The sequence below is a fragment of the Branchiostoma floridae genome, chromosome 1 (assembly GCF_000003815.2).
Source record: "Branchiostoma floridae strain S238N-H82 chromosome 1, Bfl_VNyyK, whole genome shotgun sequence".
In the NCBI taxonomy this organism is placed as follows: domain Eukaryota; kingdom Metazoa; phylum Chordata; class Leptocardii; order Amphioxiformes; family Branchiostomatidae; genus Branchiostoma; species Branchiostoma floridae.
Genome location: NC_049979.1, coordinates 12,576,325 through 12,592,712, shown reverse-complemented (window position 1 = coordinate 12,592,712; position 16,388 = coordinate 12,576,325). Strand labels below are relative to the sequence as shown.

The 16,388-nt window shown below is 40.7% G+C and overlaps 3 protein-coding genes across 3 annotated transcripts in view; 1 reads left to right on the top strand and 2 right to left on the bottom strand.

Moving 5' to 3' along the window:
• LOC118413780 (microtubule-associated proteins 1A/1B light chain 3C-like) overlaps positions 1-5,572 on the bottom strand; it is a gene marked incomplete in the record, with an annotated part of 6,599 nt that extends 1,027 nt beyond the window's left edge. Inside the window, 4 exon segments of the mRNA XM_035817315.1 lie at positions 4-368; positions 4,472-4,578; positions 5,179-5,234; positions 5,381-5,572. Of these exon segments, the coding sequence (XP_035673208.1) occupies positions 206-368; positions 4,472-4,578; positions 5,179-5,234; positions 5,381-5,429 (375 nt within the window).
• Positions 5,573-5,856: 284 nt separating this feature from the next.
• LOC118413769 (von Willebrand factor C and EGF domain-containing protein-like) lies at positions 5,857-15,106 on the top strand. Its single transcript, XM_035817304.1, has 8 exons — positions 5,857-6,034; positions 9,039-9,154; positions 11,615-11,767; positions 12,337-12,409; positions 12,606-12,658; positions 13,053-13,226; positions 13,509-13,578; positions 13,799-15,106. The coding sequence occupies exons 2-8, from the start codon at positions 9,094-9,096 to the stop codon at positions 13,962-13,964; spliced, it is 750 nt and encodes a 249-aa protein (XP_035673197.1). The 5' UTR covers positions 5,857-6,034; positions 9,039-9,093; the 3' UTR covers positions 13,965-15,106.
• A 628-nt stretch (positions 15,107-15,734) lies between these two features.
• Positions 15,735-16,388, bottom strand: part of LOC118426471 (TAF6-like RNA polymerase II p300/CBP-associated factor-associated factor 65 kDa subunit 6L) — a gene marked incomplete in the record, with an annotated part of 9,440 nt that continues 8,786 nt past the window's right edge. Inside the window, 1 exon segment of the mRNA XM_035835905.1 lies at positions 15,735-16,388. Within this exon segment, the coding sequence (XP_035691798.1) occupies positions 15,997-16,388 (392 nt within the window).

Sequence of the window (16,388 nt, the reverse complement as noted above, 5' to 3'; positions counted from 1 at the left end):
AATGGTTTACACACAACAAAAGAAGTTACTATAACTATAAGAAAGACCCTACTATCTCCTTGCACAGTAGAGAAGAATACTACAGATACTCATTGTTGTAATGATATACTTTGTTTACAAAAATGCAGGGAGTGCTTTGAAGAGAAGACATTTTTAGAATATTCTGAACATAGCTGCACAGTTTTTCTTTTGGCAGGTTGTGTCTTTAGCATCCGAACATCTCTTGTGAGGCATACGTCATGTACAGAAAGCCATCTTCGTCCTTCTCATCTTTGTAGATCTCCGCTAGTGTTGTGGACATACTGGCCAGGCTCTTGTTGTTCACAATAAGGTAGAATGCCTGGGATGCATTCAGGGACATTCGGTTCCTGAAACACAGGTGGGATAAAACTATTAGTATTATCATCTCATCAAATCCTAACATCAAAACCAAACGGTACATGTATTTGAAATCTAGCATCATAAGCATGTGTCTGACCCACTTTAGAAACCAGTATGAACAGTGATCTGCTTTCTGCAAATACGCGCATGTCTTGTAGCCCCAGATCTGGAAAGAGGGACAAGGACGTGGCTGGTCGTCCTGCAATGTTTGTTTGACAGCATTGCATATATCTTTGGATAGGGGGTTATTAAATCTGGATATTACTATTATGTGGGAATACTATATCAGTAATATACAATGCATATTCAGCTTTGAAATAAATTTGTGTTGTCACAAATGTGCTCCAGCGAAAGTCTAGAGTAGAAATAGATATTTATTTCCTCATTATTGCAAGACCAATTAGTTCTGCAGAGAAACAGTCAGACGTTTTACCTGGATGTTAAACCTTCATTGACGCACAATTAATATTGTAGCACTGAAAACACTTAACACTCGATCTCATTGAAATGTCGAAAATGACATTTTTTTGGTCGAAAACTAAACCGGCTCTATTTTCAGTGAAAACTATGTGGTTGTTTAGGAAAAATCCTCTTTTAACCATAGCCAAAAAATGGCAACTTACTATTTTCTGTCCCATTGGTAATGCATTACAGGGCAGGTAACAAACGTTACCGGTAACGTTTGTTACAACAGTAGACTTTACCCTGTTTTCTTCGAAAGGACTTACCTTATTGGCTAGATCATTTAGGTATAAGTGGACGTCCCTAGCAACATTTAAAAAGTGGGCAGCTTTTTTACACCAGGTCAAATAGAAAGCTTAGACAGCATCGAACAATGGTAACGTTTGTTACAGACATTTCAGTACAACATTTTGTTAAGCAAAGTGGGAGACAAATGAGTCAACAACCCTTTCTTGTTTCTTTAGAAAGCCAGAAAAACTGTACAGCATCACAAAAACTGTCATGTCTAGTCTTATACGTGGATAATATAACCGTGGCAACCATCGTACTCATGGTGGTAACGTTTGTTACAGAATCTGGCGACAGGCATAAACCACCTCACACAGCCTTCAAGATAAGTGACAGTAGCGATCTGACGTGATCGGTCAGAGGGCCTGGTCAGCTGGTTTCACCTACCGAACAATCATTCTGGGAACTGAATTGTTACAATTTTGGCTACTATTTGATTTCTTCGTTTCTTCTCAGGCGACAGCCATTTTTTAGGGTGTGAAATCCGACCCGTGGCTATAATAATCGTCTAAGCCATCAACCAATACGAATGTTGTTGTACATCTTTTGTAAAACATTACATGGTATGTGGAAAAATGAAGGAACCAGTGATGTTGTCTATAATTTGCTCAATATGAAGGCGTAAAGTCAGGCGACAGCATTTCGACATTAAAATGAGAACGAGCCTTAAAACTGGTGATAAGATGTGGCACAACAGCAGATATTGAGCAAACCCTTACAGGTGTCCCCTGCACCTGTTCTACTACCTCCTGCCACACCAAGGCAGCAGGGTCACCAAAGTAGGTCAACCTTTACCTGGGGCTGGGAACCAGTCACATGATACTCAGCAGTTTAATAACAATGAAGGTTTTCTACAAATGTGCATACGTCACCTGGTGATCTACAGCCTTGTCAAATCAAGCTGGCAGCTGGCTATCCCCCCCCCCCCCCTACTTTACATTTTTCAGCCGCCTACTTTTGTTACAAAATCCCCCAGCAATTTGTCTTGATAAACCTCTGACAGTTTTCTGATAGCTTACTGGGTCTTCCGGGATCTGAAAACTGTCATTTTGACAAATGTCCCACACGTGTATTAGGTTTTCTCTGTTGTTTACATTATCTGAGCTTGCAGCAGACACTGCCACCACACCTCCAAGGAGGCGGAGTTCTAATGTCTGGACCTTTGAGTGCATGGGCCTAGCGCTGTGTGCCTGTGACTATTTTCTGAACTATAACTAGAAACACAACATGCCTCATTGTGGATGGATTCATTCACAAAATGGTAGAGGTTAATTCCAAGATGTAAACTCTAAAAGATATAAGCTGACAAGAAAAGTTGCCCAGAATACACCAAAAACCATGTTTAGGGGTCTAAATTTACAAATTTTTCCTGGGGGAGGCCCCCCAAACCCCCCTCCCGTACCCACCCCCGCTCGCCACGAAAGCGGCTTGCCTACTACTTTCAGATATTAGCCTACTACTTTAAAAGTTTCTGACAAGGCTGAACTATCACTAAAACTTTGTACATGGTATTCAATGCAGGCTTTAAAAAAAGGAAACACCAAGGACGAGTGTTTGTCAACATTTTGGTCCTTAATTTGAGGCCTTTTGTTTGTCATACAAAAGACATTAGAAAACCTACATAGGGATGTAAATGAATAATTAGTCTGACTGTGCAAGATAACAGGTTCTGTACACCTTTTCACACACATCATCCTTCTTCATTTAGGCAGGCTATTATTACCATAAAGCTTTACCAATAGAACTCTATCATTTGTTATCTCCACATAACCTATCCTGCCAAGTTAAAATCTTGAATTATCACATGCACATCTGTGCTAAATGGCCATGAGTTTAGACTGAGACAAACCAATTGTTGCTGAAGTTAAACTCATTGACATAAGTGCTGAACTCAAATGTACACAACTGATTATGCAATGCCAAAGATTTCTCTCAAACACAGCAGTTTCTTGATCAAACTTGTCTTGTGGATAATGTCTGACAATGTTTACCTTCTATTCACAGAATAAAGGTTAATCATCTGTGGGCACAGCAAATATCATACGATCAATTATGCCACTAAATGGAAAGCTAAAGAGGCAGTTACTAGCCTTTTGCTTGGAACAATGCATACCATGAAAGCCTAATCTCAGCTTACAGCAATGCCATGTTATAAAAAACTGAATTCCATATGAAGGCTTGGGGAAACCCTAGCTGAAACTCGAGCCACCTGGCAACAGCCCCAGACCTGTGTCAATTTTAGAACCAATTAGCTAATTAAGTATTCAGTTCCCATAGGGATATGAGAATGGCTGTACTAAGCATCAAGACAACAGCACATCTCACCTACCTCAATAGTACTAAATATGTTGAAGACAAGGTCGCTCTGGAAATTATAGACTTGAATTATCTTGACTACAGTATTACTAGCAACTCTTCAGACTTGGGGCTGAGTATGTATGGGCACTCATTTTTGGTTCTGGTCAAATTTAGCAGAAAGGTTTGAAAATCAAAATATGCCTTTAAAACTACTTTCATAAAAATTCTCTGCTTTAGAATTAGATGCATTGAATATTAACGGAATTCACTTCACACTTAATATGACTGAGTGCAAATTCCAAATCACTACTACATGCCCATCAATTTCAAGGACACACAAGAACGATTCAAGTCCCAACAATTCTTCCTCAGACACTGCCTTTTACGTGACAATTAACATGAACCAGAACTTAAGTTACGTGGACAATAGCAAGATCCATCCCGGCCATGTGGAGAGGATTGCCCTTTGTCCTAGCTATATGGGGTGACAAGGGCTGATAAAAATCTTGGGCTTGTCAGCAGGAACTGCCCTGTACAAACATCCTACAACCATGTAGTCTGTCTGTGTGGGGGACTGTTATTGTGCAATACAGTTGCCTTCACTCCTCTGTCCTCATTGAGTCATTCACCTGTACGTAATGTACACCCGTGACAATTACCAAGTAATCATATACACCTGACTGATGAAATATTTGAGTGTTAATACATGCATGACCTACAACTCTAACTTGTAAACTGGTATTCAAAAAAGTTCATCACTCTTTTAAAGTATTGCAAAGAAATAATTACAGGTTTGAAAAATGGTTGGGGGATCCCCCAGTTGAGTGTGTAGAGGTGACTGTGAGTCACATGTCTGCAAAGTTGGTATGTTATAGCTTATACTGAAGGGCATTTATACCCAGTATACAGATACAGAAGTTGGCGTGTTATGCTCAAGCGCTGTTATGCTGACTATACTATATGAAGAAGCTGGTATGTTATGCTGACTGGTAGATAAATATACCAGCTATACAGACACAGATGCGATACCACATTGCCTCACCTAATGATTGTGACAAATTGGCTCATGGTCAATTCCTGTGGCACCAGGAACTTGGTCTTGTCCAGGATCGGCAGCTCTCTTTCCTTGTGATATCTCTCCACTATCACCTAAAGAAAGTACAAAAGACCATCTTGAGAATGAACATTCTTTGCCTAAAGGCTAAAAATACTCTCCTCAACTCTTTGAAGTCCATGTGTTGTCATGATCATATGTTGCAACACCCACACAAATTGATTGGGAAGTTCATTTGAATTGAAATGACACATTCTAGCATTTTTCTTAAGACATGAACATTATTGAGTTGATGAATGAAAAATTTGTTTTATTGTATAATTTGTAATATTGTTCATACCCAGTCAAGTAAACGAACTTTATCGGCTTTGTATGCAAATCACCGACATAAACAGTCGTGTGCCCTCCTGGGGTTTCACAAAATCAGCTGTTTTCGCGACAGCCCTGGAAAACTACCAGCCAGAAATTTGCACAATAATGACAAAACGTCGGCACTAGACACACGTGGCACACTCCACTTGAAGTTGGAGAAGAACTCTTAAAAAGTTGAGCATTGCTGGTATCATTTCTGAGCTCTCGGCTTGCAGCGGAAGAAAATCTTACCCGTCAAGGGGACAAGTATACACCATGCAACACCATCTTGAGTTGCAAAACAAATTCTCAAAACCAACCAAGAATTGAAGAAACATACTCACGGGGACTTTTGTGGGAAATTTCGCTCTAATACCCTCAACTTCGTCCCTTCTGGTCGCTGTACAAGGAAAATAAACAAGAGGTTAGGGTAAATATAGCGAGAGAAAATGTCGCGCTAGGACAAACTTGTAGAAACGGCCGCCATGGTGCACATAATTTAAAAAGACAGCGTTGCCAACTTGCCATCTAAATTTCTCAACTCACCCAAACTCTTTCTCTGCTTGAACGACTTAAGCGATCTGTCCTCTGGCATTGTGGAACCCTGTTATTTGTAAAAACAGATAAGAAAGTGGTGAATTTTATCTGGAAACCCGCTGTTGAGTTGGCGTGTCCCTGTCCGTCCTCAACTTGTTTACGGCACGGCTGGACGGGCCCGAACATTACGTCATCAAACTATACTCGTACCAGATTGGTCGGCTGTAGTCTCGCGAAATCTCGTTCATGTCTCGTTTTTCTCTGGTCGCGGGAAATTTTCTGAAATTTGAGACCTTAGTAGATACCAATATAAATAGGGGGAATGATTTGTAACTATCAACTACGTAAACATTAAAAATAGCAATTCAAGCCTGTAAAATAAAACCGTATGGATTTCAATCATAATTATAAAAACTATTGTACTGATTTAAAGACTTATTTCAGTTCTATTTCACTATTTACGGAAACGATTATTTCCTTTTCCCCTCTAATAAATGGTACGACCATAACATTGATCAGCTGTCAAACTGTGAAGTTATCCAGCTGAGAAAAGCTGGAAATCGAAGCTGAGAGAGTACGGGAATGTGAGGTTTGGAGGGAAAGTGGAAGCAACGCAAACGTCAAAAGTAGACCTTCCGCCAATGGTTGCGCTGAGGACATCATGTAAGTTTGTTGTAAATCGTGTTTTCAAAGGTAACGCTACCCAGGCTAAACCCAGTCCTACAAAACTGTAAAGTCAACAGTTTGGTCCTGCTTGGCCGAGATTCAAGTCGCAGAAACAAAGGATCCTGTTCATCACTGTCTCGTCTGCGCTGCTACGATATAACAGCGTGTTGATTGTCTCGTATGATGGAAGTTTACTCAGTTTTGAGTACAGCTGTGTCATATCATAAACAGTATCATATCATAGACACATTCGGTCTTGGTCTTATCATATGATCTCATATATATGAATTTGTACAGCTGTAGGTACTGTCAAGGTACTCTCCAAGCAGAGGTTAGGCTCCGGCTGTTTTTTCAACGTTTTTTAGTCGTTTTTTGGGGCTTTCTATTTTGTCATTTTTTTGCTGTGTTAGGCCGGACACTATTAAACATTGTTTACAGTTACAGAAATAGCAAAATTTTGATGCACTTTTGTTGCGTGGTGTTACCAGTTTGTATATTTGATGGACTTTGCAAAAGAGGGTCTGCAAGGGGGTCACAAATACTCTTTATGTTGAATTCAGAAGAACATCCTACTAGTACATTTTGTATGTACTAGGCTAAAGGCAATCATTATTCAAAATTTGGTTGCCTCACTACGAACAAATAAGACAGCTATCCCTGTGATTTTGGGAAATCGAAATATCCTGCATTTATCAAACTGAAAAAGCCTGTTGTACTGTACACCCTTACAAAAGTTTTAGAACAGACTAGTATTGTCAAGGACATATAACGTCCTTGGTATTGTTAGGTAGATTCAGATTGCTTTTCTATACATTGTACCATGTACAACTGTGGAACAATAAAGTTCATTCATTTATTCATTCATTCATTGTAACAGCTGGGTTTGGGATTTCTAGCATCAGGAATGAGTGAATGACCTAGCTCCTTTGATTAATTGATTCATCTGACAGGTTATAAGAGTAAATTTTGCCTGAGGATCCAAATATCTGCTTGAAAAGTAAGCAACTTTGTCAGTTTGTGAGATGTTGGAAGAGGCTGAAGTGAAGAGCTCCAGATAAAGCTGATTTCTGTAAGGAACCAAGTTGGCAAGGATCAGGAATACTACACAATGGCTGGAGTGTGTCCCCCAATTTGTCTCAGTGTCAGATATTAACTGGCAGGGCTGGGGACTCAGAAGCTACTGCAAGAGTCTTGTACAGGACAACTTTTGAATATGATGTTCTATGTACAACGACTGGTGCCTACATAGTCGCTCCCAAGATGCAGATTCGGAATACTCTACTCTACTCTACTCTACTCTACTCTAATACTGTTAAAAGTGTAATGATATTGCAGGGTCATACTCAGGGAACTTTTTACACCATGAACATATGCTCTTGTCGTCCTGAACTTAGCACTTTGCATAAAGTACTGCACATGTTACTCTCTGAGCAGAGGTTGGTGGGAGAAATCGTAAACTTTTCCTTTCATCCATTTTTTTAATCAGCATTCCCACCAACATCCCCATACTCCCCCATAGCCTTTTAGACTTCGTTCTGACTTCCGAGGCAGAGGTTAGTCAGGGAAGAGGGCCCCCAAGGGGGGGTACCGACAACGCTCTACGCTAAATTCGGGAGGGCCGGCTACATAATACGCTAAATTATGGACGCTTCATTACGCTCTACGCTAAATTACGAAGTTTCCAAATGCATTATGCAAATCTTTATCGTCTTTTGGCTGAATTCCGCCGACGGCAGAACACGTGAAAAGGAGATCTAACAACGTGAACTTATAATTCCATCAACAAGATTCAAACTTTACTTAGATGATATAAAAGCGCCCGTCTTGCTGGCCAGAGGCGGTGAAAGCAAATTTCTTATGTGACGTAATTTTCAGCACTTGTAGCATCGAAAGCGGAGGCGCGACAATCCTAGAGGCGTCCGGGGGCATGCTCCCCCGGGAATATTGTGAAATCTTGACCCTCTGAAATACTATTTTCTGCATTTTGCTCACAGACTAAGCTAAGTTGAATGGTATTTCTATTAGAAATTCACATGGTTTTAGCTTTAAGCTGTTGAGGACAACGCCCCCAAACACCATTTTCAGATTTCGAGTGCTCAAACTAGTCAGAAAGCATGAACTGTCGCAAGGTACGTACGGGAAAATTTTAAAATTTGGTACCCTCTGAAACACCATTTCCTGCATTTTGAGGGACAAATTTTGCTGGCAGACAATATGCTCAATGTAATGACATTTCTATCAGAGAGAAGTTTTTGAGGGCGACGAGCGCTGGAGAGTCGTGAGCGCCAGAGGCCCAAGCCGTCGCACAGAGGCCAAGGTCCGCCCAGAGAAAAATTTGAAATCTTGACCCTCTCAAATGCCATTTCCTACACATTTTGCTTGTTTACTAAGCTAAGTTCGGTTAAGAAATTTCTACTAGTTGGGAGGCGACGGTCCCGCAACATATTTTCACCATATCTACTGCCGAAGGGGTGAGCCAATTGCAAGGAAGGTCCGGCGAAATTTTGAAATCCGGACCCTTTGAAACTCAATTTCATGCATTTTCACGGGTAAACTTTGCCGGTAGACTAGTTAAATTTAATGAAATTTTGATTATGCTTTACGAACAATTCATATGAATTACGTTTTACGGTAAAATCCGGTTAGCTTCTACGTAATACGTTAAATTAAAGGGACCAATATCGCTCGACGCAAAATGCACCGATTACGCTCTACGTTGAATTCGAGCGGTCCCGCTACGGAGTACGTAGAATTAAAACCGCCGATTACTCTCTACGAAAAAGGGCTTGGGGGCCCCCAGGGAATGCTGATCGAAAAAAAAGAACGGATGAAAGGAAAGGGTCCAGGTTTTCCCCCACCAACCTCTGCTTTGAGAATGCTCTGCACATGTTGCCAGTAATCCCTCCATGCAGATGGTCCCCACAGACACATATGTACTGCCCCTGTGCCCTGCTGTTCACATGTCATCACAGACACCTTTAAAGGTTCTCCATGTTTGCAGGTCGGTGAGAGGCTAGCTGGCCTCTGTCCCACGTCTTCATTTGCATGACTCCGCGATGGAGCTGGCTGCGCTTCTCGTCCTGTGCCTTCTACCGCTGGTCTCCACGCTACAGGACTGTAAGTATACCACTTTGCTAATCACCTATTAGTGTTAATGTAAGTTTTCAGGATAATGTGTTTGGTTCTGCAGTTGTTGTGGAATGTGCCTTGCAATTGGGGTCATGGTTAGGCCAATGATCTTTGTAGCTAAACGTTTTTGGATGTAGATCACTGTATAAAAGCTTTATCCTCTCTCACGCATATAGCCTGGTACTCAAACCTACTATTATAGTATAGCTGCCGATTTGTGTGAGACGACTGTCGACAGAAGATACTCAGCATTTATACAGTACACTGTAATAGGTTTGGATACCATGCTACAGAAGTAAGAGACTGTCTCAGACTTGTTGGACAACTTGGCACAAACCTTTGTAATGTTATTGCCAGGGTTAGGGAGACAGTTTATTTTTCAAGATCAATGGTCAACACTCTGGTAAGATGTTTTCCTCTACACAGTTGAGCAAATTTTGCAGGAGGGCAATTAGTTTGCAAAACGTTCACAATGCAATGAAATTGTCATTTGCTGAGTTATATCCTGTAAGATTTATGAATCTTTCTCTTTCACCAAGTCAACTGATCCTTCCCCTCTAAATTTCATGTTTGAAGTTTTGTGAGAGTTGAACACATAGGAAGTTGAAATAAACAGTTTTCTGGTAGGGAAATAGAAACCTAGATGTTTACCAACCAGGAAGCTAGGCCAGGTTTTCAGGACAGTTTGAAGCCTTCTTGGTAGCCAAATTAATAGCCACTTTCTGGTTAACTACAGTTCAGGGCAGTTAGTTGAAATTAGATTTTCTATTCACATTCTGGTTGTTGTGAATATGCAGACTTTCAAATATATTTCTGCAAGTCAACAATGCACACAATTTGTTTATTGTCTCTCTGACCGAAATTGGTCAAAGCATGGCACATTTTGGTTAGCAAGTTGATAATTAGCTAGCAGGTTAAATTTAGTGATTATGACTACATTTATTGTAAGTGATAGAAATAGTTTGTACGTGTATGCAGAATCAGATTGCTGCTGCTGAAGTATTCATTGTTTGCCTGTTAACTTTGATATGCATTGGGTTAACAGACATGGCAGCTTTTCACATGTACATTGGAAATAACACTCAGACTCAGTCAGAGATTTTGCAGAGATAGACAATTATAGAAATTATGCAGAAGTGCGTGCAGAAAGTTCACAGCAGCTTGTTAGGTTTGAACTGATTGAGGTCACTTTCACTTTATTTACCCTTGAAGTGCATTTACTAGTATTTTATCTTGCAATCTTCCATTCTTTCCATTCACTGACAGGAAAAAAAATCTCTTGTTGAGACCAAGGATAGTCCATCCTCCAAAACTCTTTCTGTTTTCTTCCCATGCTGTCAGTATTTAAGCCTCTTGTTTTTCTCAGCAACATGCCAAAAGCTAAGAACACACTGCCTATGTTGCTCCACAGACATGCCTCCAGATCACTGCCATGTGTGACTGTTTGTCTTTCCAAGCTACATAATTTTGTACCCTATCTCCAGTCAGGTTGAATGAAGGGAGGGATTGTTACCTAGATTGTTACCTACTTCTTATTTTCTGATAGCTGATCCCTTCAAGCTTCAACCTTGGACTGGCTGCTGTAAATCTAGTTGAAATTCTTGGCCGTGGCATAATTTTTGCAGGTTTTCCCAGTCCCCTTAACTCAACAGAGAATTTATGATGCCATGATAAATGTTTCCAATGTATCTACTGGACTCCAAAATTGTTTCAATGGGAATTTGAATTGTTTCAATCAGAAGAAATGAATACTAGTAATTATTTCTCTTCTACCTCTGCTTGGAGAGCATACATCATTACATGTATTGGCCTCCATATGTCTTCCATTGTCTTCCACTGGCCATGATATATAGTTATCAAACTAAATAGGCCTAAAAACATCAACTATCATTTTATTTTATTTTATTTATTATAAGTATTAGATACATTGCAAAACATATTTTAAGAGAAAAAAAGTGACAGTAGAATTCAGTTGATATAAAGTAGAATAATCATCAGACACCGTGGTATGTGATAACAGCATTCAGCAGGGGCAAAGGTGGAGGTCACATGTTTCTGACAAGTATGTTCATCCTGTTTGGGGAAGCAACGGAACCCAAACATCATGATGGCATACATGCAGCTCTGTTTGTCTGAACAGAACTTTGCAGTCACATAATGTAATGTTAGACATTATAATGTATTTGTATGTGTGTGTATGTGTGTGTGTGACTGTGTATGTGTCTGGATCATGTGTATCTGCTTGTGTGCAACAGTAAAAGGTGTATGTGAAGTATATACTATTCCTGGTATAGCAACTATTTATGTGACGTATTGTCAGCTTTGGGAATGTGGATTGTGGAGAACATGTTATTCCTGTGACTCTATGCTAGATTTCTATGCTATATAGCTATGACAGCTGACTACAGGATTGATGATGATGTTTCCATCCATATCCTCCCTCCCCAGCTTCCCAGTGTGCAGTTGTAGAGGACGTGTTTGACCCCGCCCCCTGCCTGACCCCCTGCTCCAACGACAGGGAGTGTCCAGCTGACCAGGTGTGCTGTAAGGTGTCCCCCAGCAGTGACTGTGACCATGAGTGCCAGGTGCCAACAGAGACAGGTAACTGTCCACCTGTCCTGACCATGTGTGCCATTAGCCTGATTAAATCTCGCTTATAGCAGCCCTGGACAGCGGAGTTTGTGTTACACAGACTAGTGTGCCGTAAGGTGCCCCTGGCAGTGTTTGACACTATATTATAATGTCAGTCCGTCAATACAGACTATGACATAAAACTACATATTCACGAAAAAGTTTTGACAGACACAGTCAAACTGCCCACTCAGGGAGCCAGTACAATCTGGTCTATATGGACAGCTTGTCACTATAGACAGAATACCTGTGTCAAAGGGGAAAAGTTATCAAAGGGACACCACAAAAGTAGTCACAATGGCCAGGTGGTCAGTCTAGTCTGAGAAGTGTTCAGAGATTGTAGATAATTTCATAGGTTCCTTCTGATATGCTATTTACTAATTAAGATTACCGGGTAGGAATGTTTCTTCAAGGTTGTTTTTAGTCCTCTTGCCCGATGATGCAGAAATCCTCTCTTTTGAAAACTTGCAACACAGGAACACACGTTTGCAGTTTCAAACTTTGAATGTTTGTGAAACCCACATTTTTGCTTTTTTCAGTGGAGTGTATTGACCCAGAGGCAGGTGTGCTAGCTCCAGGAGAGCAGCTTGAGAATGGAGACGGGAACTGTTGGTAGGTGAAACCGCATGCCTGTTGTTTGTCCAAAGATTGTCATGAAAGGCTCATCAACATCATCTGTCAATTATATATTAAGTACAAAAGTACATGTATGGTTAAATCAGGCTACTCCTTATACAAAGACTTAAAACAAAACTTTTTTCCTCAAGCATTCTTTTTTTTACAATTGCTGTTTTTCTACCCACTGCAGTACCTGCCAACACTCAGGTGAAGTAACCTGCACTAATGGACCATGTAGCACTGGTGAGTCTGTTCTTCCTGTACTACAAAGTCTTCTGAATTTTTTTTTCATCTTTTGAACAAGAAATTAAAACTGCTCTTGAAAATGAACTAAAATTAATATGTTCTTTCATACAAAGCACCTGCCAACTAATTGCAGGTAAATTCTAGCTGAGGTACTGATACCCAGTACCTGCTCTTTGTCTAGTCTAGGGTAAAAGCACTGAAAAAAAGGGAAATGACATCTATTCTTATTCTACCTTTACTTAAAGTATTTGATGGGCTTGATGTCTTTTCTGTATGCAGTAGGAGATGAACTAGTGTCTAGCAAATTGATAAAGATGATGTCAATCCTTGCACGAATGTGGGAAATCTCAATACTTCCTACTAAACATGGATATCCCTATCCCTCCTGTAGATGGCAGTGCATCCACCAGGCCTGGGTTCTGTCCGGACCCTGCCGGTTCCCAGCTGTGCGGAGAGGCCATGTGCACGACAGACTCGGACTGTGGCGGGAGCGACAAGTGTTGTCCTGCCATCGACGCCTGCCAGTTCTCCATGACGTGTGCACCAGCCATTGGGGGCTCCACAGGTCTGCCTGTTTGTTTATCTATTTGTTTGTTTGATTGTCAAACCTTCGTATAGTTCTTATTGTAGCTGTTGGGGTCCTTCTTTTTTAGTCTCAGTGTTTTTAGAATGGTCTGAAAGAAACTTGGCAGCTACAATAGGAATGAATATCAGGCTAGTCTTGGCTAGCTACTAGTACTCTAGGGATTTGGTAGCAGTAGACAGGTGTCCACTGTAGACAACATACTTATGCTTGGGTCAGTGGACAATATTAACACATTCTCATGGAAATTGTTCTGTCTTTCAGGTTGCATTGCCAACAGATCCCCGTATTCTGAGGGAGAAGTGGTCAGGGTGGTGGACAGGTGTAACAACTGGTGAGACACTTCTGCTAAACTCAAGATTTTTAACTTCTTCAAATTAAGTTAATTTTTCTTTGTAATTTTGGTGAATATCAAGAAAATATCAACCAAATTTTTTGTCATCTATAATAAAGTTGTAAGCTATTATTCCCTGAAGGCTATTTAGATGCTTTGGTAAACAGAAGTGTTTAATTTGTCTGTTTGCAACAGCTCATACATGTATTTATTTTGCCAGCACTTGTCTGAGAGGTGAGGTGGTGTGTACCGATGCCCCCTGCCCTTCAGCAGCAGCACAGCAGGAGGAACCAACAGTCAGCTCTCCAGCTGCAGTGGTTAGGTCCAGAGACTTGTTGTGGTTAGGGGCTCTTCTGCTGTTTGTATCTTTATGGAATACATTCTAACTCTGTATTACTCTGACAAGTCTCACTTTGGCTAATCAGACTAACACCCTATGAACCCAGTTGATGGGGCTATGTTGCTAGAGGGCCAAATTGTCCTGATGTAGCTGTAAAAAATACTAAGTTAACAGTTTGCCAAGTTCTTGCTGCAAGAGGCAGCAACAAGTCTTCTTTTTGATATCTTTTAAAAAAGGCTGGACCATGACTTGAGATATTTTTATACATGTAATTTATAGACCATACATAGACAAAACTCTTTATGCTATACTAGTATGTTGGATAGGAAGGTCTTTCTTAGCAAAGCCATTCGTTTTTATGTTAGTGTAAGTGTTGATACCTGAGTCAGCTTACAGATGTGCCCTTTGTGGCAGAGACTGTCATAATTTTCTCATGTATGACTGGTGAGCCATAGCCAAAGCTGTAGGGCTGGTATCAATTATGATTTTACCATGGTCAATATTGACCAAAAGAGGCCATATAGTTTCAATGCATGAATTTTATTTGTTCAAGCAACAAGATGAATTGAGTGTCGATGAAGAGTCAACCATTGCCATAGAATGTTGAATTTTGTCCCAAATGCTAGACAGTATTTAAGAATGTATAGCCTTGTTTAGAAGCACTGAACTATTGCTACAATGTCCGTCTTTTGTCTAGTCCTATTTTGAAGTTTTGATAACAATCTTAAGAATTAAGATATGTAGCTTTCTACTGAGATGAAATGTAGTATCAATAGTGCCAAAAAGCTTTTGATATATGATTACAAAATTGGAGAATATCTTTTTCTGCACATTTTCCATGTTTAGAAGTAATCATGTGATGAGTATGTTAAATATTACTGTAAGATTTGAGTAGTTTGCTTGCTTTTTACACAGATGCATATGTATGGCAGTGTTGCCTTATGCTATCATTAGGCGTTTGTATATTGTACTTACTGTCATTAGTGTCAGTACATTAAATTGTTATATCAGTATTAAGACTTACTCCAGAATGTACCTACCTGTGCCAAACATCTAAAGCCATAGTTTTACTTAATGTACTTGACATATAGGAGATATTTTTGGAGACATTAGAGAAACTAAGTGCTTTAGAAACCCCATACAATGGGGAGTAACATGACAAAAAATAAATTTGTAGTTGTACAAGTGGTTAATGTCTGGTGAGTGTTTGGTGAAGGTGATATTGATCTGGCTAAGCTCACTGAAGGACCATTCTTCCGCTGGTCATGGCAGCGATGTACAGTTTTGCATGTTACTAGTAACTGTATCAGGGAATTTCCCTAGCTCTTTTGGACAAGCACAATGGACGGTGGACATGGCTTAACGTCACGCCTTAACTTAAGGACTGAGACCCTGTCCGGTAGCATGCATGTGAGGAGAGAGACACGGCCAGGATCGAACTTACAACCTCTTAGTCCAGAGGCAGGGCTGCTAACCACTGGACTATGCACACTACCTCTATTGGTTACCCCAAGTACATTGCACTTTGGGGCAGTACTTGCCTCCTAAAAGTTTGCAATGTGGCCTTCATGATTGGGTTCGAATCCATAGCAGGCCCCGATGCTGACCCTAGGGGAATGCACATATCATTTACAGAATTATTTCACTTGACCAAAAATGAGCTGTTAGGAAGGTCTTGGATGAGAAGTAAAGCCGGGTCTATCTGGGCTTTGCATGACCAGAGCCACACCTTGGGCATGTTGGATATCCAGACCCAGGAAAGGACTGCATTACTTATTACTATATTAGCAGTTAATAGGAAAAATAAAATGCAACATTCACAATTGGTATGTTTATTGTTATTTCAGTCACAATAAATTGTCACTTATATTATTGAACTGCAAGGCTACTTGGTAAATAACCTAATGCTTTATCATGAACAGGACTAAATAATTTCCCTCAAAAACATGAAATTCACAAGAGGATATTGTTTGAATCTAAGCTATCTCTATGTATAAAATAAGGTTACAGGCTATATTTATCACTCAGTTGATAGTGCAACATGTTCAACGAGTTTCTCCCTCAAATTCACATACACATCATATCAGCATACCCATACTGGGCTGCAGAACTTTCCCAGGTAGAGTCTTGACTTTCTTCCTCTTCCCCATGAAGGGAACTCTCCGGCAGAGTCTACTCAGCTCGGCTCCGAGGAGCGCACCGGGCTTGGTCTTCTTCTTCCCGACCTGCCTCCCTCCCCGAATGTTCACCACAATGTCTCTCCTCCTTTGAGAGGCCCTGGAGAGGCTGAATATGTCCGACATGGAGGGAGCCCGCCGTGCTCGCTTGGATTTGGGCGACTCCTTCGAGCTCTGCCGCCGTTTGGAGGTGCGCCTGCCCGTGGTGTGGGTAGTGTCACTAGTGGAGGGCACGCTCGATAGGTCCATGGGCTGTCCGTTCCCTGCAAACGACAGCATCGGGGGCAAATCCG